We start from the raw sequence: 22,926 nt of genomic DNA on the forward strand, positions 1-22,926 counted from the left end.
CTCCAAGGTCACCCCCCCCCCCCCCACGTGAAACAGCCCCCCCCCCACTTCCGCACGAATCACCCAGCTGACACCTGATCCGAGCCGATCGCCGTAATGCGTGTCGGTGAATCTCCAGCAGTTCACAATCAGCGGCCTCACAGGGCCGGTTCGGCCTGAACGCCATCAGAAACATGGCGTCTCTGCAAAGCAGGTGGGCCGGCTCTGCGCAAAAAAAAAAAAAAAAAAACAACGGCGAGAGGGTGAGGAGTACCTGCGGTCTGCGGCGCGGGCGTCCCATAAGCTCGCCGGACGGCGTCCCCTCATCAAGCGCAAAAAGCGTTTCCGGCCTGCTCGCCGCCTCTGCTCCAGCTCGTGAAAATGAGCGGCAGATTGGAACGATCACCCCGAGGAGAGCCTCTGACCCGCGGACGGGTCCGGCTGCAGACCTGCCTGTTTATCGCCTTCCTGCTCCCAGCCGAGGAATGAGCGGAGCAGCTGGCTCCCCTCTCTCTCTGAGAACGACACGGGCACAAGCAGGCTGGCACCCCGCTATAATAATAGACAAACTGCTTTAATGGTTCGCAGAGGGTCTCGTGAGCTTGGAGTGGAGCACCATGTTCCTGCAAGGAGCTTGGAGTGGAGACTCCCAAGGCCCTACAACTTGCCCTGCCCACATTTTCCCATTCTCTAGAGTGTGAAAAATAGTGCATTTTAACTTAGTAAAAGAAAGTGTACTTTCTGAACTTAAAAGTTTTAAGTTAAAACATATTTATAAACTTTGAGAAAAGGTATCCCATTTAAAATTTTATTAGTATTGCTCTCATAAATCAAACGGGACTTGCGAGTTGGCAACGGATAATGCAACGTGTTCACAGATTTTTTTTGAGCATTACAGCATACATTAAATTTACCGCAGTGGAGCCCACGCAAAATGAAGCATAGCTCGGGAAAGAGATACTGTATCTTTCTGACGTATGCCATATATTTCTGCTTTTGCTCCCTTTTTCACCACAATTTTGGAAGATCCATCATGCTCACGCTGCAATGCTCATTGCAACCTCCGTTGCTGGAACTGAACAGTGCTTCACAGGCCCAGCCACCCAGCAGCCCCTTACTAGCAGAGGCAGAAAATCCAGGCTCACAAAGTATTTTGTTCCAATGACTTGGATTTGCTAATTAGCACAATTTGTCAACCAGGAGGTAAAATTAATTAGTGAAATCAGCTGGACACACGGCAGGAGTTTAATTTCTGACCCCTGGACTTTCCTCCTCTGCATACATATATTAAGTGTAAGATTTCAAACATATTGCTTGGGAAAAAAGCAGGGAAATGTCAATCTAAATGTACAGTTTAAATAAAGAGAGCTAAGAGTAAAGAGCTCCTGTTATTCATGATGTTATTTCATTGCACACACTGCATTGAAACAGCATAGCGTTAGGCAGCTGAATTTTCTAGTTATTGCATCTGAGCACAGCTATTACTTTTATATTAATCTTAAATTTTTAAATGGCCACAGACCTGCTTAAACCACAAGCCATATTGCCAGTGCAGCCCCTATGGTACAGTCTGTATGGAACTGTAAAGAGTAAAACATGTTTAGTTCATGAGTCTCCATTTTCTAATAACTAATTCAGCTTCTTGTATATTTGGTGTCCCACATCTGGGAGGGGGGTGGACTTTCCTTTGAATCCAGTACATACTAGGCAAAATCTCATGCCCCCATGAAAACTCCCAAGATTCGGCTAATGAATACAAAATGATTGACCAAGTAAATTAACCTAAGCAATACTGATGATCTGTGCCATTCCTATTGGGTGCAGCAAGAGTACTTTTGAGAGTATCACACCAAAGAAAGCATATCCTAACAACAGTGAAACTGGTCTTACTGGTCATTATTCCTCACAGTAAACAGTTCAGCAGCCATCCTTAGACCCTTCATCCCACAGATTCCTGATATACCCCTCAGTGAGGTGCATTCCCACACTCTACCATCTGATACTTTCCTCCTTCTCTGCAGCTGCAGGCTCTACCTCCAGACTGCCCTCTGCGTACGAAATATGAGCCCAATTTCTACACAACTGCTTGGCACCGGGGAATATTTACTGCTTTCCCACCATTTTTTTGCATTGTAGCCATTATTTGGATTGGGGTGTGTTGGGGGGTTCTCCCGGATACCCGAGAATTGCTGTGTAATTACTCCCAAATGTGCCAGGGACCAAGCAAAAAACGAGGTGATGCATTGCCTCCAGTGGTCCTCCCTCCTTCTATCGTTCTCACTGGTGACATTTCCACCGCAGCCCACTGCAGTACACTCTGTACACTCTCTTGCTTGGTTGCTGCGGTGGTGACACGTTTTCGTGCAGTAGACGCAGCCCACGTTCTGTGTATTCTCTCCCAGTGATCTGACAGAGCTCCTGACTGCAGTAAGGGACCCAGCATAAGGGAGGGTCTTCCAATTCTTCCGTTGTGGTACTGTGGGATTCTGCGGTTTGGGAGCCCTCTCTTTGTTTCTGAAATGGATGGATCTCAGAGCCATAGCTAGCTCCATTCCGTGACACGTCTGTCGCTGACAGGCCTCAGTGGCGCCAGTGATGAAGCGGGCTCTCTCTGACTGCTTTGGACGTGTCCTGGGACGTCCCCCGTCACCCGCGCTGTCACTGGCTACCGAGCGTCGCCGAAAAGCTGGGGTCTGTGGGCGTGACTGGAATTCAGCGTGTGAACTTCAGTGAGGAGGAGCTATGGCACCCTGTCTGGACTCATCAGCGAAAGAGTTTTTAAAAAATATATATATATATTTTATGGGCTTTTCAGCTTTATTGGACAGGACAGTGTAGAGAGACAGGAAGAATTGGGAAAGAATGACGGAGAGACGTGCGACAAAGGTGGTGCAGTCGGACTCGAACCGCCGACGTTGCGGCTTGTAATGAGCATGTGGACAGTGCTCTACAAGGCTGCGCCACGAGACACCCCTCAGTGAAAGAGTTTGGTTAAGACAAAATGAAAATAAAAAATGAATCAAGAGAGAGCGTGGCCCGAATTTGTTAAGTTAGAAACCACTGATTTGGAACATAGCAATGCATAACACATGGCCTGGCTTACTTGACTCCCTTCAGTTCTATTTGTGAAATACACTGTACTTTTAATCCTCCTACTGGAGGATTTCAAAGCCAGAAGATTCATGAGTGGAAGAGAGTCAGAGGTGGGAGCTTCATTATTTCACATGGGAGAGCATCCCACTCAACCAATGGGTGACCACCACTTCTTCATCCGGCCTCTGCAAACCATTTCAGCAGGGTCCTGGGAATCTATCCCTGAGATAAATATTAAGATTTTGAAATAAATAATTTCATAAAGGCTCCCAAGCAGAGACTGAAATGAACCAAAATGTGGGATGTGTAAATAATATGTTAATGTCAGATGTTAAAAGGGACACACATTCTGTCTTGGATTAATATCTGGTGGACAGCAATCAATCTGTGTAATTCACTTTTAGCACGCTAATCCCTTCAATTACGTAACTCAAAATGTGCCTTCTAGTAGGATCAGCCATATAACTTACTTGTCCCATAACCTGAAAGGGTTTTGACAAACTACTCTGTAAGAAACTGAAAGCATTAGAAGAGACATGCTTGTGTAAGAGAATACAGACGTGATCTGCATGTAAGGAAGACACCGAAAAACCAGACTCACCGTCAAATTTGCAAATAGCCTCCTCAGCTCCTCGACTTCTCCATTACTGACCGGGGTCACTCTAATAACTTGATCTCTGCAACAACAAGAACACAATCAGGACATTTCATTCAATGAAAGTGTTTGAAAAAAGCCCCCCGCAAAAATTGGGTCGGAACCACGCCTCTACGTGGAGTTTTTAAGGCTTTTAAGGGGGAAAAGCTGACACATTATCCCTTTAGAGCCAAGAACTACATTTCATGAACACTAGCTGCACACGAAGGCATGAAAAATGTATTCAGGAATGTCTTCATAGAATAAATGCCTGAGAATAATTTAGGTATTCTTTACGCTAATTGCTCTTATTTAAGTCAGCTGTTCACCTGTTTCCATAGAGCTTTTTGCACCTTTTTTACTGTGACTCTTGAGAGTGGACTCCAGCAGCACTAATGGAAACACAGTCACGGTGAGACTACAGGGGAAGGTGAGCTCTGCTTACAGTTCAGCAGCAGGGTTCCATGGGCTCAGGCCCACAGACCCTCAGGCCCCCAGACCCCCAGACCCCCAGACCTTTTTCTGCATGATGAAACCCGTCATCTTGAGAAACCTCAACATAAAACAACATTTGTTCTTTCACTCAGGAGAACGGCCACCTGCTCTCTCTGGAACACAGCTGAGGATATGGCTGGTGTGACTCTCGGTTGTTTAGTAGTACGGATCAAGGAAGGGGTTTCTCTGCAGATCTCATTAGGGAAAGAAAACCATTCCAAGTCTCAACCATGGGAACCACAGAAAATGTGACCACAGTCACATTTCACACTTGCTGCAACGCTTCAGTGAAAATAAATATATATATAATATATATAATGCTTGTTGCCAAGACAAATACACACAATTAATGAGGAAATAAATTAAGCCTGAGCAGGAGCATCATGTTGGCATTGTATTTTTCAATTTTCTTATTTCAAAAAGAGAAAAAGACAACCACTGTGGTTCTTCGCATATACAGGCATTATTTATTCATGTAGTATGAGCCCTTACACAGCAGGACCTACAGTGTGAACGGCACAACTGGGTACAATTCAATAAAAGTGCCGTAACATATATTCCCAAAATGCCATTACATCCCAGCCATTACAAATGAAATGGATGGCAACACACAGAAACAAACGCAACCCAGACTAATCATAGGTAAGGCTGAGTACTGAGCAGTAACCATTCTTTCCATTTGTACAGCTTCATAGCAAATACACAGCAATGATGCATGTCAACACCACACTAATAGAAAGTAATATAAAGGGTGGTTTCTGTAACCAGATGCCTCTTATGGGAGCTCCCAAGGACGGCATAAAAAAGCAATCTTGGCATGTTCGGCTCTGGCAATAATTGCCTTAGTAGTCGCCTTGCTCTCTACCCAGACAGAATTGATTACTCTGCGTTTTACACGTTTCTTTCAGGTGGCCCTGCTTCAGAATAGGCTGCCTCAAAAGACGTCTCAGCACGACTCAACTTAATCACCATGGGAGGGGTCTGCAAACCACAGCTGTTTAATGCGAAGGCTTGGCCAGTCCTTTAGCCTGGTCATTGCTGCCTTCCTGTTCTCTGTGTAATCCCCGCAAAATCATAACTCAGTTTGCCCTTGGGTAGGATCGACCCTGTCAGCAGCCTTGTCCCATAACCTGATAGGTTTTCACAAAGTGTCCTGTATGTACTCTATTCAATCATGCTCATTGTAAGAGCTCTTGCGTAAGAGAGGACGGAAGCGAGGGGACCAAAAATAAATACAGATCATGGAAATGGGCAGCTCGTCTCTGGCAGCGGACAGCTCTGGCACGAGGGCCGAGCAGACACACGGTGCCGGCGCTTACTGTTGACAGGGTTGGGTTTGTGTAATCGGAACACCCGCAACGCTAAATACCCCTTATACTGTTGCCATCGCTCCATGCCCTATGGAGGTAATATAACAGCTGCCTATGATGGCTGTATTAGATAATTCCACATCTGGGAACTAAATTCCCATAAATCTGAATGAAGTGTTTTATGCGCTTTGAGTAACTGCGTTCGCACTTAAACATGAGTGCGCTGGACTGAGGAGGAAGTTAAAAGGACAGACGCAGGTCACGAGAAAGCCCCATATCTGTGAGAACTTCTGCAACACAAATGTCTGTGGAACATCAAAAGAGCCACAACAGACATGTAAAATGGGCTACAAATTAGCTTTGAGGTAGATCTCACATGAATCTGCACACAATGTCTAGCAGGCTAACTTGGACCTTTTTGTGAAGTGGAAACTGCTCATGCTTCCTGCGAGGAGTTCCATAGCCTGGGCTCTCTCTCATGGGTTTGCATGGGACACTTTGATTAGCCTGCGTGCTCGCTTGCTCAATTCCACAAGCATGTGGTCAGCACCTGTAATCTGCTCCACACACACTTCATGACAACATCAAAGCACTCCAGAGCTCGATTAGCATTCGCTTCACTCGTGAACATCATTTAACACTGCCACATTTATCTCTGCCACAGTTACAAAGTTGATTCCTTTCCTTTATATTAAACTAGAAAATGACATACAATTATAAGAAGCAGCTCAAACATAAGGGAGTGGTCCTCATACCTGTAAGGATTCAGTAATGTGATCATGGGGTCAACCGGTGCAACAATTTTGACGATGTCTCATTATAGGATTACAGCATTGTTCAAGGAGTTTTAAATTACACAAGAAAATCAGCTTGAAATTCTCCAAGCAATTCATACTATACCGTGAGAGTTAGCAGATTTCCTACATATAGAATACACAACAACCTTCAACTCATGCCAAATTATTAAGAAATATTGACACCAAACTAAAAAATCCTTTCCCTGAACAAAGACAAATAAGATATGGATAAGCTCGCAAGAAACATAATGACAAATCTTGGAAGCAGCAACTGTCATGACTACTGGGAACCACCCTTTAACCGGTTTGGCTGAAAAACTGCATGATCTATCCTTGATATACTGGCTTTGCAGAATGAATGCAAGGTCTGATTATCTTCAAACCATGTAGCCTGTCACACCAGCATAGACCCAAAAAGGCATAGTTTGATATTTGCTCCATTGTGTGTTCTCTGCTACATTAACTGAAAGACGTGGTCCGGTCCTGGTCTAAAGGTGTTGCGAATCCTCTGACAACTTCATACTGCAGAGGGCCTTCAGCGTCATTACCTAGGATGTCCTAAAATGTCCTTGGACACCCTCCCAGCCCTCTGGGCCTGTAATCCCTTCATGTGTGCTATTTGAGCAGATTAACGGTCTGTTAAAAGACAGAAGACATGGGAATGTGTGAAAGCAGATGTATTTATAATGTGGTTCACCCAAGACTCATCTGACTACTTTCAAGAATTCGGGAAAATAATGGGAAAGTTCTGCCCTGGGTCCTCAAAAGGTATGGTGGAAAATATTGTTTAGTTTGACGGATATGCAGGTAACAACGGTGAAATCACATTATTGACCATGCTTACTATTTTTTTATTGTTAGTCTCTGGGATACCAGTATGTAAACATGGCATTAACCTTGAGAGGAATGAAGGAGACACACTGTGGTGCTGAGAAGTCTTTGTCCAAGTCACCTTGTACCAAAACAACTGAGAAAGCTGCCAGCCATACAAAACTGCACTGCGGTAATACAGTGCTATGTTTTCCTTATATTCCATAATGCAGTGCACATCAAAGACCAGATTTGCAGCCAGATAAATCATATGAAACACTGTGAAGGTTAAAGATGGATATGACAGCTTAGTCCCCATGAAGACATCAAAAGCTCACACACTGCATACAGGAATGAGCTGAGGAGAGTCTTCTCTATCCAAGCAGCATCTCACACACAGAGCCAAAACATCTCCCTCATTAATGCAGTATAAATAGGACCCATATCTACGCTGAGCAGAGCACCATAATGATGGGTGAGTGCCATAGAAAGACTTCAAGTCAACGCATGGGGAACGGTCAAATGATCTGCTAAATGAACAGACCCTTACCGCATCTCATCTGAAAGAAATTTGTTTAACTGATGACAGAGAGTCCTTAGTTGAAGGACTTCATTACAAAATAATTCAAAATAAAATTAGCTGTTGTTAAAATAAATAAACTTGTAAACTGGTATGATTGCTCACTATTATGCAATTATCAGCTTGTTAACTTCGTAAAAAGAGCACATAATGAGCTATTCATGTGCCAAAGCACAACAGTTTTACAATAAGGCCAGTCAGAAACAGTGCAACCATTTGGAGGCTGTTGTTCACTGGCTGCATTTTTTAGGTATGGCAACAAAGGAAAAATATAAACATCAATTTTCCAGAAATGTAATAGTCCAGAGAGAGAGAGAGAGAACTCCAAATATCCTGCACTTCAAAAGCCAGGTTATACTTCTGATGTGGACATACAGAGAGGTAAATGAATTGAACTCTACATTACAGGAAGTGACTTTGATATTGGCTGGAATTTCCTTTGATTCTCCACCTCGTTCTGACAGGTGGAGACAGATGCTGGTCCCTCTTTGGCGTTCTGAAATGGAACGCAATGATGCAAACGCATGACCTAAAAAAAATGGTAAAGTGATCTGATAACTGAATTGTGAAGCCTGTGAAGAGCAGCTCTCACCTTAATTACTGAGTTACCCAGGTACTTTCAATGATCTTTCATGCTGTGAAATGACACTGAAATACAGAAGAGCTGGCAAACAATGACTGAATAACAGCTGTGAAATTAATATGGCAGATAAGACTGAGGCGAAAAAGAATTTATATCTTTATATCTCATTTGCACAATACTTTGCAATGGCTGTTCCAGATCCTGGCCAGTGTATGCAGATTTTAGCTCCAATAATATATTTCACCAGTAACATTTTTTTTTACAAAGCATTACTAGCTTAATAAATGTTACTGGTGGCAGATAAAATAAAAGAGCATATGTATTTCCCTGGCATATCTTCTTAATTAAAAACAGTTTTGTGTAGTAATCAACTTCAATAAGATTATTGTTTTTAAATTAATTGCATTAAGGTCTTATCTAGACTGCCAATCCAGCTTCACTGATGCAGAGACCCTGGATTTGTTCATTTCAGATAACAGAATAAGAACACATCTTGATTTTGTGGAGACAAACATCCTTCCAGCCACACCTCTCTTTCCCAAATGATACAGCAGTTAACTGTTAGTATTAAGATTCACATCAGAATTCAAGCAAACAAGTCAGAGAGGTCTGCTTGGACAGTAAGTCTGCACTCATCTGTAAAACTTTTTCACAAGATGGTTATGGGATGATTATGGAAATTTAAGTATTCGTATTAAAGATTTAGGAAGAGGGACGTAATGTGGAAATTTCTGAAAATCACAGCCAAGTAAAACACTTGTTTAGTTTCCTCTATGGTCTGGAATCAGATCCTAACCATGAATGAGCTGCCTGTGAGCAGACCCACAGGGTGGCACTTAATTGGCCAAAAGGGAGGGAAGGTTTAGGTTTTTGGTCAGTGCTCTGCAACCCCCAAAATTTGTATCTCCACCGTGGACGTGCAGATTAGGAAAGTGAAAAATTCCATCATGTGAAAGGAGCTTTAAAAATTGAGAAAGGAGAGTAAGTTTGATAGTGTAACACCCAAGCTCCCCGGGCCCCCACACTGCACTGCTTCCCTTGAGGAAAAATAGGCAGCAGAAGAAATGTATTCGCTTCAGATGCATCCAGTCTCACAGATCGTCTTGATCAAACTATCTCTCCAGCTGCCTTTTTTGGCTTCCAACCACCAACTGAATCATTCAAACTGTGCGACCGGGAGGCACGTTTATCTAACTGAACAAATCACAGTGGTCACATTTCTAACTATAAATCTGGTGGGGGGTCCAACCAGGCAAGAGACACATTTTTCTCCACTGAGTCCATAACTCCCTCCAAAGCGCCTGTGCTGTACTGTAACTCAGCAGCACTTCTTTATTAACGACAGAGGTAAGGAGCAGCACGGCTCCCTTGAATTTAACCTACTACGCAATATCCCTCCTTCCTTGAATCTTTTCTTCAGTTTCTACTGACAATGTAGGACTGAGGGATGGGAATAAAACCTCTTCCTCCTGATCATAAATCAAATGCATCTACGGATTAGATCAATTTTAAAAAACAAAAGAATAAACATACAGCTATTTCTCTTGCTGATGTTAGACCAAAGGGACACAGGCGTGATTCTGCGACCCGGCATCAGTGTTCATCCAATGAGCAACGTTTCTGGGGGTGCATTCACTCACAGGGCTGAGACAAAGGGCGGCATTCAGGGCCCGTGTGTGTGGAGCCCGGTGGTGCTTTGCGGGGACGCCGAGGCGAACTCGGGACCCGGTGACACGCACGGGGAGGTGCTGAATGTTGCACTTGATCGCCCCGCGCTAGGCGGCCCGCCGGAGGTATGGGGGAGCCTCACAATGGGACCCAATTTTACAACTCTCTCTCTCTCATCCTCTGTGTCACAGCATATCATGGTCCCGCCATCTTACTGCGCACTAAATCACCAGCAGCTACAAACAGTACTGACACGTTTGCTTTGGTTTGCCAGGCTCTAATGCGATATGTGCATGATTTAGACCAGCCACTGCAGCCATCTTTGTCTTCGTTTGTATACAGGGACATGTTGAAAAGCTGGTTTTGTTTATTTCACATACTGCTGAATGTCCTGGCTTGGTTAGCACAGCAATGTGTGTGTCATAGGATATAAATATAGTTCATTTCTCAGCCAGATTTTCAGTTATTTGAGCATGGCCTAGGAATAACGTCTAATAATCTATTATAAGACTCATATGTCTATTATAAGTCTCAAATGAGCAGTGAAATGTTCAGTTCAGTGAAACGAACATAATGCTTTCCCTCGGGCAATTCCTCCCAACAGTGTGTTTGACAAACTTATCCAAAAAAGGTTTGGGCAACTGTTCAATCACGGTTCACAAGACACAATTTTTTTTTTTTGGAATGTCTCCAATTAAAATGCAAATGTCCCTCTTTTTTGGTCAGTTTGGTTACTCTCAATGGTTATTTTTAACAACTCGAGACTAGAAGAGCAAAAGAGACAGGCTCTTTACCCCACACTCACGGCTCCCCACACATCATTAGCACCTCGCCTGGGTTTACAGCGAGGGCCCATTGTCTGTCGTCCTCTGTGCTTCTCTCCTTCTTTGTGTTCCTCAATCCACTCCGCCGTTTTCCCGCTGCAATGCAGGAAGTCACGCCCCCTCCAACAAAGGTGGGATGTGATCATGCGTGGCTGAAGTGAGAGGGAACAAAAGGCCTTGCGCGGGACTTCAGAGCCCGCGAGGGGAGTGTCCCCGATAGGGAAGCCGCCAGTAGGTGACCCGGCCAGCACAACACGTCTGTGTGAAACGACCGGCCTGGAACTGCGATGTCAGTCCCCTTTAAAACGTCCCCTTTGGTCCTTGGCGAGACCACCAATGAGAAGACAGTGAAGAAAGTGGCCTAAAATCCCCCAGGAATGACTCTTGTTTGTTGATGTTTGTTGGCTCTCTTCTGAAGCCTGGTCTGTGTTGAGCTGTGTGTTTCATAGTCGGGCAGAATGCCCTATAATATCATAAACTCTGGGACTTGAACTTTGATCCATCTGTGAAATGGGCTACTGAATTTTAGCTAGCCAGCATCCTGGTCCAATAATGAAAACGTAGAACGTGAAAAGCGCCAAAATACTGAATTTTCTTCTTTTACATTTTTATGGCGATAAATAGGTAGCTGACAGGAGACTTAATTTATCATTTTCCAGCACAGTTAAACATTTAAACTACAACACACTGAAATACAAATCTCGCAGAAACACAGAACAATCAGTCAAGATGAACACTTCTGCTCAACCAGGAAGACTTATGTCAGACATGAACTACTTGGAGAGCCACATAAGTGTAAGTCAGCTCATTACTAATATGCACACATATGTGGGGGACACACAATGGATGTGCTAGGTCTGTTCTTTTAAAATTCCAGTGGATGTCAGATCCATACTTTTAGTAAAAGAAAACAGTTGTAAAAGATAGGTACTATTGTTGCACATAGATTGGTTTTTCTCTCCCATAGCTCATTAATTACTGTATGTAGTAAAATAGGCAACTATGTAAACATATTGCTACATAATAGACAATTATGATAGGTAAAATAGTTTCCAAGGGCTACGCACCATATATCTTCATTGGGTGAAGGTATATGTGTGTATGTGTGCATGTGAGTGTGTGTGTCTGGGAGACTGGGAGGGGAATGTTGCATTGAACATTGATTTTACTTTTTTATTCTTTTTATTGTAGTTTTATTATTTTTCATTGCATTTTTATTATTTTTGTACGTCTTCTGATAGTGTACCATGACCACTTGAATTTCCCCATTCTGGGTTAATAAAATTCACTTCAACCTTGGCTTTGACCAAATAAATTCCATTTCTATTCATACTCTGTTTGATGTCTACAAGTCACTCAATTTGATGTCTTATTCAGATTTGTTTGAATAGTTGTTTGAATAATTTCAATATTTTGGGGCTGGATTAAAAAAAACACAGTTCAATGCCTAAGGAGACCTTCTGAAATAGTTTGACATTTCTAAAACATAGAAAACTTCCTTCTGCTGTTGTGCTTTGTTATTCTTCTGTCAGGTACAGTGTGCCTTCAAGAGTGCCAAACGCTCCCAGTGGAAAAGCTTCTCATGGTGCCTGAATCCAGAAAATAGGTGCTTAATTGACTGGGCTATCTCTAGGGACTGGATTTCATTGTCTCTTCCAATACATCCTATCAAGACTGAGACTAACTTGCCACTTACAATTAAAAAATGTGTATCAAAGCAATGCTGCTCAGTTCTGTCGTGTTCAGCAAACCCAGAATGTTGCCCAATGAGTGACTAAAATCATTAGCAACCAGGATCGTTTTTATGTGATACAAAATGAAAGAAGGAGGATTTTACAATGTGGAGCACAACTGCCAGAAGACATTGGACCAAACAAACGTTGGGTGGTACACTTTCCTTGGATGAACTTCAGAATAGCAGAAAACACTAGAAAAACTACAGTATTTCAAAAGAGGAAACGAATTCATAACTACAGAGGTATTATCATTTAAATCTCCTAGACCAAAATCCAAAACAGCATTTGATTTCTAAACATCTTTAGTTATCTAAACACATGCTATTACTTTGTTTTAAGACAAACTGGGTCAAAATATGAAGACATCTGTTGTTGTCCACCATCTGAGTTTCTTTAAACATCTTCATTGTTCTATTAAATGCATACTGTTGTAATTTTGAGGGAAAATGTAATTTTCCTATTTTAAAGAAGAAGCAAACTTCATATTTCCAACAGATAGGCATACATCCTACATCTTGCTTTGATGAGAGTTAAAGACATAGGAATTTCCTTTGGGTTATCAGCTTTCACATCGATATCCAATATGAGGATGTGTGCCCCCCATAGAATTCAAAACACACTATCAACCTTAAAATCGGAAATGGCCAAAAAATAGTACAATATGATCTTCAGAACCGTCTGAATGCTTTTATTCCTCACAAGTCCCAGCAGACCACAGACTTTGATCTGTCATAACCATCGGTACTCTCTTTTCAGTCTGTTTTCAAAGCCCCACTCTTACCAGCAGATGCTCTTTGTTGGCTAATGATGCCCACAAACTGTCACTCTCTATAAGGTTTCCCACAGCACTGCAGGAAGAATTTAAATTGTTCACTGAAACCTACAGAAGTAGGAGCAGGAAGCAGGACTTCATTCAAATAAATATATATTATTTTCTGATAACACAGCATCGATGCTTCAGAAGAGAAGTGTATTTTTAGAAGTGTAGTGCAAGAATGACTGGAAGGTCCATGTAACATGCACAGATATTTTAAAGATTCCCCTGTGCTGCTACAGATTGGCTGCTCATTGTATATCTGCATCAGTATGACACATTAAGTGGTACTATTTTGACAACTTTTCAGAATGTCAATGTGAATGAGCAGTGATCCTTTTCTGTCAAACAGAAGGGGGGGGGGCTGCTTTTTTCGATTTTCAGCTAATAAAAGCCGAGATACATGTGGCAGCTGGAGTTTGGGTGGGGTGGTGGAGCTAGAGCTGGCCTGGAGCTGGGGATGGGCTTTCCACCAATGGTGGCCTCTCCATGCCCCCTTGAACACCCCAGGAGATTCCCGGTCACCGTGAATTCCATACAAACGCTACAGTTGTGTGCGCTGGCTGAGACGTGAATGTGAGCACTCATATTTCAGTGCAGGTTTAGTTGTTGGCTTGAGAACATTTTTTAGTAAGAAACCTTTTCCAAGTTTCAAACACGGGCTAATGTATCACATGGCACATTTCCAAATGTGATATATCACTAAAAAAAGTTTGCCTTGTTATGTGCATCTTTGTCCAATGTGGTACAGAGGAGAGGCAGCAGGTTCACCTGCTTTAGCCACTAAAAGAAGAGCCATTCATACTCCTCCCACTCCACACAGTCATTACCCAGTAAAATGTAAAAAAACAAAAACAAATTGGTTATATGAACTCAGTAGGGATTACATGTTCCCTATCTGAGTAAAATCTGCTCTATCAAAGTTGATGTAACAGTGAACATTCTAGTGTGCAGAGTCCATGTGCAACTATTATGGTTCACATTATTGTTTACTCACTGGCAGATTTGTCCACTAAACATAATAGCCTAATAAACCACGAGAAATGCACATATCCACAGGACATACCTGTGTGGGGAAGATGCATTCTAAATAGTGTCTACACACATCTCACGCGTTTTGCGTCACAATCAAGCTTATTTTATGTATTTTCTGTGTTGCAGTTCTGACTAACTAGTTTCAACTCAAATATATTAGTACGCCTATTTATTATTTATCATGCTCTTGAAAAATTGTTTTTGGTTTTTTCTTCTGTGGTCATAAATACGTTAAAACAACAACGAAAACTAGCCAACAGGAGTTGGAAATAGTCAGTACATTCAGAGGTGCAGCGTTATCTCTAGCAGTGCCTCCATCAGAGTGAAACATAAATACAACAAAATGTTTGCAGGGAACGGCGCTCTGAACAGCAAAAACTTGTTCATGCCAGAAAACAAAATCAGATCCGATACGATATTGATTATATTCTTAAAAAGAAGAGATGGGAACCGTTAGTTCCCTCAATGGTAAATGCATGAATAATTGGTTGAGAATATTTACACATAAACAATAAAGCATTGCAATGAGTCCCCGAAGTCAGCATCACTTACCCAGCATAGCGATTATTGTAGAGGTAGGCTCCGACTGGACATGAGTTACTGGAGATGATTACACATCCCAGAATAACTGCGACATTAACTGTGTTTCTGAAAGCTAATTCCATACTAATATAAACGACACTGAGAACAAGGCACAGCTTCCAAGACTAAAGTTAGACTTTGCGCATAGCTAAAATAGAAACTTGTGATTAATAAGGGCAAAAAGGAGAGAGGTCGACTGTCAACAGGTTTGAAAACCCAAGGGGTCCGCTTGCGGTCGCAACGCTGAGCTCAGTAGTATGCCCCCTGTTTACAACGACGTGATAGTGAGGTAGATCGGGTCAGAGTGTGAAAGTCGTATAGTTGGCACCCGAGAGGTGCCTGGCACTTTGAACCTCTGGTGGGACCTCGGGAAATTCTAGTTCTTTTAAAATGAGGAGGATCGTCATCACGTGACCTAGTGTCAGGGAGGCTGGTAACTGGAGATTCTCGCGGCTGGATTTTGGAGAGGGAGGAGCAGCGGCCGGTTGATACGAAAGCGCAAGAGCGAGTTATCAAGCTCGTCAAATGAAAGGAGGCTCAGGCTATGCTATTATTCAATGCAGTGGAAGCTCTGGCCAAGTCACCTGCTTCCTTTTAACTTAACTGTATTCCTCTTGTTTATTTCCCTGTGTAGTCTGCATTTGGTTAGGTTTACACGTTACAAGTGCATTACAAAGTTTGTGTGCATTCATATTTATGGTTTCAAACTTGAAAGTCACTCTTTAGTCCAATTTTAGTCTTTAATGGATTATTATAACGTTATTCAGTACATTTCAATACTACAACTCGTAACTTCTAACAAAAATAAATGAACTGAACTCTTACTTTACTTTTAATAATGATTTTTAAAAATAACTTCATTCTCTTTGTTTATGCAGTAGCAGTTGTGTGTGCTTGCCTCAGAAAACACATTTATTTTTCAAGTAAATCACCATGACTGAAAACCCTGAAACAATTTAAGCAATGTGTTCAATTTCCAGATGAAAGTGTGAGGTGAAGTAATAAAGCAAGAGTTGTGGCATTTCGGGTTCAGAAGATTTAGCGTCATATTAGCAGAAGGCACAATAAATAACCAGTTATTTATTTATTTATTTACTTACTCACGTGTATGGCATGGTGAACACAGACTGAAGACTACTGGGCTTAGTCACCGGAATGATCGTTTGTACTGCAGAAGTATTTCATTTGTTCAGGGGCCTGCTTGCTTTTGCTTGGTAATGTATTTATACTCCAGTGGCATGATAAAATGTCACGGCAATCTACCAGGCCCTTGGCTTAGTGACTGCATAGCAGCAGCACATTTTTCAGATATTTCTCCCAGTGTCAACACTGCGCCACCTGTTTTACACCCAATTACAGCAAAATTATTTCTGAAACAGACACTGCAGTCCGGGAGCTCTGCTTCCAGGTCAGTGCATCCGACAGAAAAACAGGATCTGTGAGGCATGTCTCCCTCCATGCTGTAGTCAGTATTTAAAGGGAGAAACACTGTGTTTATAGAACTGGAAGCATTTTTAGAGGTTACTGGAAGCTTTAAACTTTATAGCTCATTTTACACGGTCGATAGGAAAGTTTTGCATTCTTAAGTAATTCTTAAGAAAAGATCATGCATATATTTTATTCTGGAGTACGTGTGCGTGTGTGAGTGTGACATTGACCCCACCACAGCAAAGAGACATCCATCTGGTTGGCTCATCAGGTCATGTGACCGCTGTTTAAGTTGCAAAGTAATGCAAATTCAGATTCATCTCTTTGGTTCACAACAAGTGTATTCGTTCACGGTACTGATAAGAGGGTGAAATTTGTTCATGAAAGTACTTCTGAACCTGTGAGATAAGATACAATTTCTGCTTACAAAATTGGATCATAATATAAATATTGAATGTTTCCCTAATAAGAACAAGAAGAATTTGCTGGGGTAACTTCTGTTTGAGGTACAGAAGCAATGGCCACAATGTTACTGTCACTGTTAAAGAGTGGTTGTAAGTAGCAGCAGTTAAAACGGAGCATGTGCCAGCAAGCCTCTATGACAGTGGGTAAAGGAAGAGATTAGACCTGATGCCTCTTTGCCCTTTTCCATTGTAGTGTGTCACAATACACAATAATCACCTTGCTTTTTCTTATCAAACATTCATTCTGGTCCTCTCTAGCAATATAGATGTGTTATAGCTTTAGTTATTAATAGTTGACATGTCAACTTGCATTTATTACCAAAAATGCACAGACTGGTTTTACTTTGCATTATGCTAACAAAGCCTTGTAAAACATAGCTTGCAGTCGTCATTTTTTTCTGAATAGCAAATACATAATTAATTACCATGTGAACAACTTTTCCCAAAACAATACCAGAATGTTAGGGTAAACACTCAACCCCGTAAATTTTTCTGGTTTCCTGGTTGCTCCTCTTAAAGTTATTTTTTAGTCACAAGGGACATTGTAGGAAAGGTCTTAAAATGTTATTCAGTTGTTATTTTAGTTAAAAGTTGTGTGTGATGATTCATGTTAATTTTATTGGGAAAAACCAAAGTCTTATTGATAAATGCCTTCTCTGTTTCCTTCACAAGTAAATAACAACCATCAGAGCGTATTGCCAGTAATTGTACAGTATATGTGTCATAAGAACATTTTTCCATGACCATGACAGAACATATGTGGAACAGTGAATATATTTTCAGAGTATTTGTGGAATGTCTACATTTAAACAGTACAGTATCTCACTGCCAACCGGAAGTCAAACTAGAATGTTCCCCAGTGATAAGGCAATGTTCCTTGATAACTAGGCAGCGAGTTAACAGAACATTTGTGAAATGAAAGCTGGAAATCTAACATTTTTAAATCTTGTTTTGTTGTCTTGAATGGTGTGTACTTTTCCTTGTGTACTCATATTCGAGTGCTAAAGAACAGACCAAAGCCTTCAGCAAGTTTCCATGTTCCAGCAAGGTTCACCTTGGCGCAGGTCAGTAGAAAAAAAACCATATTCAATGTAAAATCAGCAAATCCCTTCCCACAAGCCTTTGGGAGAAGCCTGGCCACCGGACCCATATGCTTTATCAGTGTGATTGATCAGGTAATGAGAAAAACATGACACTGACGATTTGGACAATAATGCCATTCTGTGTATGTCCAAGTCTGTTAAATGCTCTTATTCAAATGCTTGGTTTAATTTAGTACAGGGAAAGAATAAGTATTAATGCACTATTTTCTTTGTAAATTCATGTTTCTTATTCAGGTCACGTAAATAGCTGAATAAACATTTCATTCCTTGTTTTCTTGATGTTTGTGGCCCAGGGGCATAGCTGACCTCAGGCAATGCTCATTCAGATTAAATTAATAAATTGAATCAATAACTGAAGATTTAAAAATGTATTCTAATTAAGGAGAATACGCTTGGTACATTGAAGCTGCTCACATTAAATAAAAAATGTATTTCATGTAGACGAACAATGCTTGCTAAGCTCAGATAAATTCATAGTTTGTTGAAAACAGCTTTACATTCATATTTTGGAAGAAATGTATTTAACATGGAATCGGAGAGCTGACAAGAGAAAACTGTAATGTGTTTTTAAATGTTTTGAAACTGGGAGATACAGTGGCATATTCATAAAATATCTAGCTGGAGCATATGATGCTCTGGGGGTTTGTGGAAGGGTAAAAAAAACTGCCCAGTACAGCCTGTAGGTGTGCTGGCCCACCTCAGCTGATGGCTGTAAACTAAGGCTGACTTGTTGAGTGCTCTCAGAGACCTAGAATGAGTCCACAGTGACCTTCTCTGGGAGCGCATGTGGTCTCAGGGTAGTTTCAAATGGCGCAAAGCGAGTAGACACATATTTCTGGCGAATGTTTTTGGGATGGGTGGACCCACTCACTTCACAGAGCCTTATTTTATTGCTACCTGTTAAAGTGTCCATGCTGGCTCTTGGATCCGGTAAATCTGTCCGTGTTTGAGCGAAAGTCCTCTGTCAGCGACAAGATTTGATGTGCTTCAGTGTGAAGCTGTGAATAAGACTTTTGACAAGCCAGGGAACACCCCTGACCCCACCCTCTGGTAACAGCCATGTGCTCTTGGGGTTTTTGGGGATGCGGGTGGGGGGTAGGGGAGTGGGTGACAACAGCCCTTTGTGAGTTATGTCTTTGTGCAGCTGGGTAGATCCAAGAATTGAGGTTTGGTCAGTAGTCTCTCACACAGTTCACATCTAACCACACACACCTCTACATGGCTAACAAGAATCCTGGTGTGAAAAATGACTTTTCCTTCTGCTGGAACCATTTTTGTGCACTGCTAAGGCTGAGACTGACAAAGTGGATACGAATTACACAATACTTTCTGTTACTTTATAAGCAAATTGATTCAAATAAAAAATGGTCCCTACCTGGCAATAGCTCTTAGTCTTGGGGCTGCTTTTAGTTCCAGATGGACTTAGATAATCAAGTTTAATTGAGATTTTAATGGGAAACCTTGGCAAGTTTGAGTATTCCTACTACAAAAATACATAAATATAGGTATTTCTAGCATTTGTGACTGCTAAAAACAAATGGCCGTGATTTAAGCGGATTAGGCTTTATAACTCTTCCATAGTTATTCTAGCCTTAACAATAATTGGACACTTAAAGTGATCCATTTTTATTGAAATAATATTTCACTTCAATACTAAGAGGCAGAAGTGAAAGAATTTAAATGTAAAAATAGCCAAGCATATCTCAAAAAAGTATAACCCCAACTTCAGACCCAATTTTACAGTTCTTCCACGACTCTTAATACATTATCAAGTGGTCAGGTGGTGTCCAGTCCAGATCAACAGTCGTGATACAGTGTGATCGAAGTGCAGCTCAGTCTAAAACCAGTCGGCTATAACTAAACCTCCAACTGGACCCAGACCGGGAGAGAAACAGTGTTGTATGGAAATGGGATTTCTTACTACATTGATTTAGAAAACATATTGAATGAAATGAAAAATATTTCAACGATATAGATGTTGCCAAAACACTCTAACTGCGAGTGGGTGACTTTCCAGCACCCAATATTTACAGTGCTATTTTAAAAGAGTCCTGGTTAGTTGATAACCCAAGTAGTGCTGCTGATGGATGAATTTGCCATGCAAGATTGGGAGAATGAATGCAGAAAATCGGAGAATTTCGACTCAAGTTGGGCATAGTTTTAAAATAAATTGTATCAGTTGTGCCTCAGACCTGTCAGACTCTGAATTTATCGTAGTCTTTTTCTCATTAACCATGCTACGGCTGCATAAAAGCCCTGTGCCCTATTATTCAGAGACCCAGTTTTGGTGGCAGGAGGAGACGGGGCATGTTGCTGGAAAGAGGCGAGGTTTGGGCACAGTGACCTCAGATGACACGATCGTCTCCGTCGACATGAAGACAGTTAATATGAAGTTCCCGTTTGCCGCGAGAGCACAGCAGGGCTTTATGTCACGTTAACTCCAACGGCAACGCTTCTGATGCAGCTCTCTGTCGAGAAATAACGAACACAGGTGTTCACATCTTTTTTTTAATGAGGCTTAGAGCAACATGTTTGGACAGTGTCCTACAAGACATTAATACTTCTTTACCCAACTTTAAGGACACTGAAACAGACACTTGACACGCAGCTATTGTTTTACATGTTTATAATCTGAGAACACAGGCTGTCTTTGTCTTTTATTTTTTTTACTTAAAGGAGAAGCATGTGCCCTCTGAGTTTATTTTTTGATGGAAATAATGGTATTTATGCTCATACAGTGGCTGTGACTGTGCTATAAGTACCAGAATTATAATAATAACAAGCCACTGCACTTATCCCACATTAATAGAGTAGTGATTTTAAGGCAGATGAAGCAAAACATGCAATTACTAGTAAATAAATGACCATGGAACCACACTAAAATGAATATAACCGATCATCATACCATTTATAATTATCCTTCCAGCTGCTTGGCTGACTGCGGATCACTTGTGCTGGCCCAGTGCAACTGATCTGCACCACCTCATGAAATTCTCTATACTGAACAATTTATTAAAGTTTACTGTGAGCATTTAAAACAGGACTTTATTTCTCACCTAAAGGCATTCATGTGCAATCTGTAATCCCCGATTAGTAAAAATGAGTAAAATTATGTCTGTCGACAGTGAATCTACACTGCATGTGGGTTTTACGGTTCTGAAACTTGTGGTGAATGTCCGTAAATACGTGTAATGTGTAATACAAAGAAAGGGTTTAAAGTGCATGTATGAGGTAACTTTAATTTTTCACATTAGGAAATATGTATTTCCATCAGGAGGCCCCTGTACTGCATTGACATTCAGTGATAATTTCAGCTTTGTTGTTTCTGGCAGCCCTGGGGCCTGACTTTACTGCTCACCTCGACATAAAACATTATAATGAGCCTGTTGCCATGTGCAGAAACCATAGACTGATGCCCACTTTCTCTCTTTCCTCTCAGATTTCTAAAACTCACTACTTTAAATTGGAAGTAACGGGGACACTGTTGAATTAAGGCTGTTCCAGTGGCAGTGGTATCCAGCTACCTCACAGTGTGGTGCAACATTGATAAGCAGGAGGGCAGGCATCAGGCAGCAGGATTATCCCTGTCTCGTGATGCGTATGCTTCTTACAGTAGAGCTGCACTCCTCTGGTGAACTGCAGAGAGAAATGACCCTGGTGGCAGGCAGCTGGCAGGACATGCTTGGGACCCAAGCCGTGCCTGTGTGCTGTACATTCTCCTAAACTGGTGCATAGCATCAATGGGATAAGGGTGCAGTGACAGTCACTTCACAGCATCAGCAGAGGCTACCCAGCTACTGATACAGTCTCCCATCTGGACTGTTGCAACACTGTACTGGCTGGATTGCCGGCCTGTGTCAACAGGCCACTGCAACTGGCCCATAATGCTGTGTGTTCAATGCAGTCTTCATCCTTCTCAATTCACATATCACAACACTGATGAACTAGCTTTTGGTGGCTGCCCACATCTAATTCAAATCACTAATACTGGTGAAGGGAGGAGAGTTCTCTCTAGCATAAATAAGGAGTCTGTACAACACTAAATTCCTAGTCCTTGCTGCAGGGCCCCTCTGTCCCCAGGCACCTAACCTCCCAAGGACAACAACAAGTTAGAAATATTGCATGTACATGAGTGTGTGTTTTCTTTCTCTCTGTCTCTTATACATTTTTAGAAGTCCAAACTGGTGAGCCTGGCCTTTCCCTTATCCTCCCCCTTGCCATCTTACCAAGGAAGAATCAGCTATGACACCATGCTGCCCAGGACAATGAATGCAACTGATAGATAAAGACCAAACTATAAATTCTGATTTAACGATTGTTCTTGTAACATTGGAGACTAAGAGGTCACTGTGAGCTTATCCAGTATTCATTGTATATGATTAGACGCAGCCAGTCATTTACTTTGTTAGATCTTACTGTATGCTCCTGTATTAACCATGTACGAATCAGATATAGAATTATGTATATTATTGGTTAGACACTTTAATTAGACACTTTAGTTTGGGCTGGTCCATCTTTTGGTGTGTAAGTGCCAAATTCTTTCTGCAGAAGTAAATCCTATTTCTTATATGGATATACCTCATCATGCCTGGTTATTAAAGGGAGACTTTTCTCTGCTCAGCACTGGTATACCAAATTTTCACCGCCCCTTCCAAATCTTCAGACAGTTATTACACCATACACTCCAACAGACCTCTTTGTTCAGCATTGTTTCCCCAGCTGGCTGTGCCATCACTTTGAGCACCTGGCAGCCACCCCTCACAGCTCTGACTCTCCCCCGCCCTCATTCCCTGATGTCCGCCAGGAAGGCTGATTCACTGGCTGTTATCCACAAACATCTATAAACCCGTACAAACCCGATAAAACCTTTTCAAACTACGCCTCAATATTTTTATTTGAGAAACAACAAAAAGGCTAATATTTCACTCCCTTGATCTCAGGTTTTGAGGCAAACACCTTGATGGTGGCATTTATATGATGGTTTATTTGGC

The 22,926-nt window shown here is 41.8% G+C and overlaps 1 protein-coding gene across 2 annotated transcripts in view; it reads right to left on the reverse strand.

Moving 5' to 3' along the window:
• cpa6 (carboxypeptidase A6) overlaps positions 1-15,323 on the reverse strand; it is a 29,465-nt gene extending 14,142 nt beyond the window's left edge. For both annotated transcript variants that reach the window (XR_010329656.1, XM_064333024.1), the window contains exons 1-2: positions 14,911-15,323; positions 3,674-3,749 (exon numbers count right to left, since the gene is read on the reverse strand). Coding sequence is in view for 1 of the 2 variants with exons in the window: in XM_064333024.1 (XP_064189094.1) it covers positions 3,674-3,749; positions 14,911-15,023 (189 nt within the window). In the remaining variant the exon portion in view is untranslated. The remainder of the gene's footprint in view (positions 1-3,673; positions 3,750-14,910) is intronic.
• Between the last annotated feature and the right edge of the window lie 7,603 nt (positions 15,324-22,926).

This window comes from Anguilla rostrata, chromosome 4, assembly GCF_018555375.3.
Source record: "Anguilla rostrata isolate EN2019 chromosome 4, ASM1855537v3, whole genome shotgun sequence".
Classification (NCBI taxonomy): domain Eukaryota; kingdom Metazoa; phylum Chordata; class Actinopteri; order Anguilliformes; family Anguillidae; genus Anguilla; species Anguilla rostrata.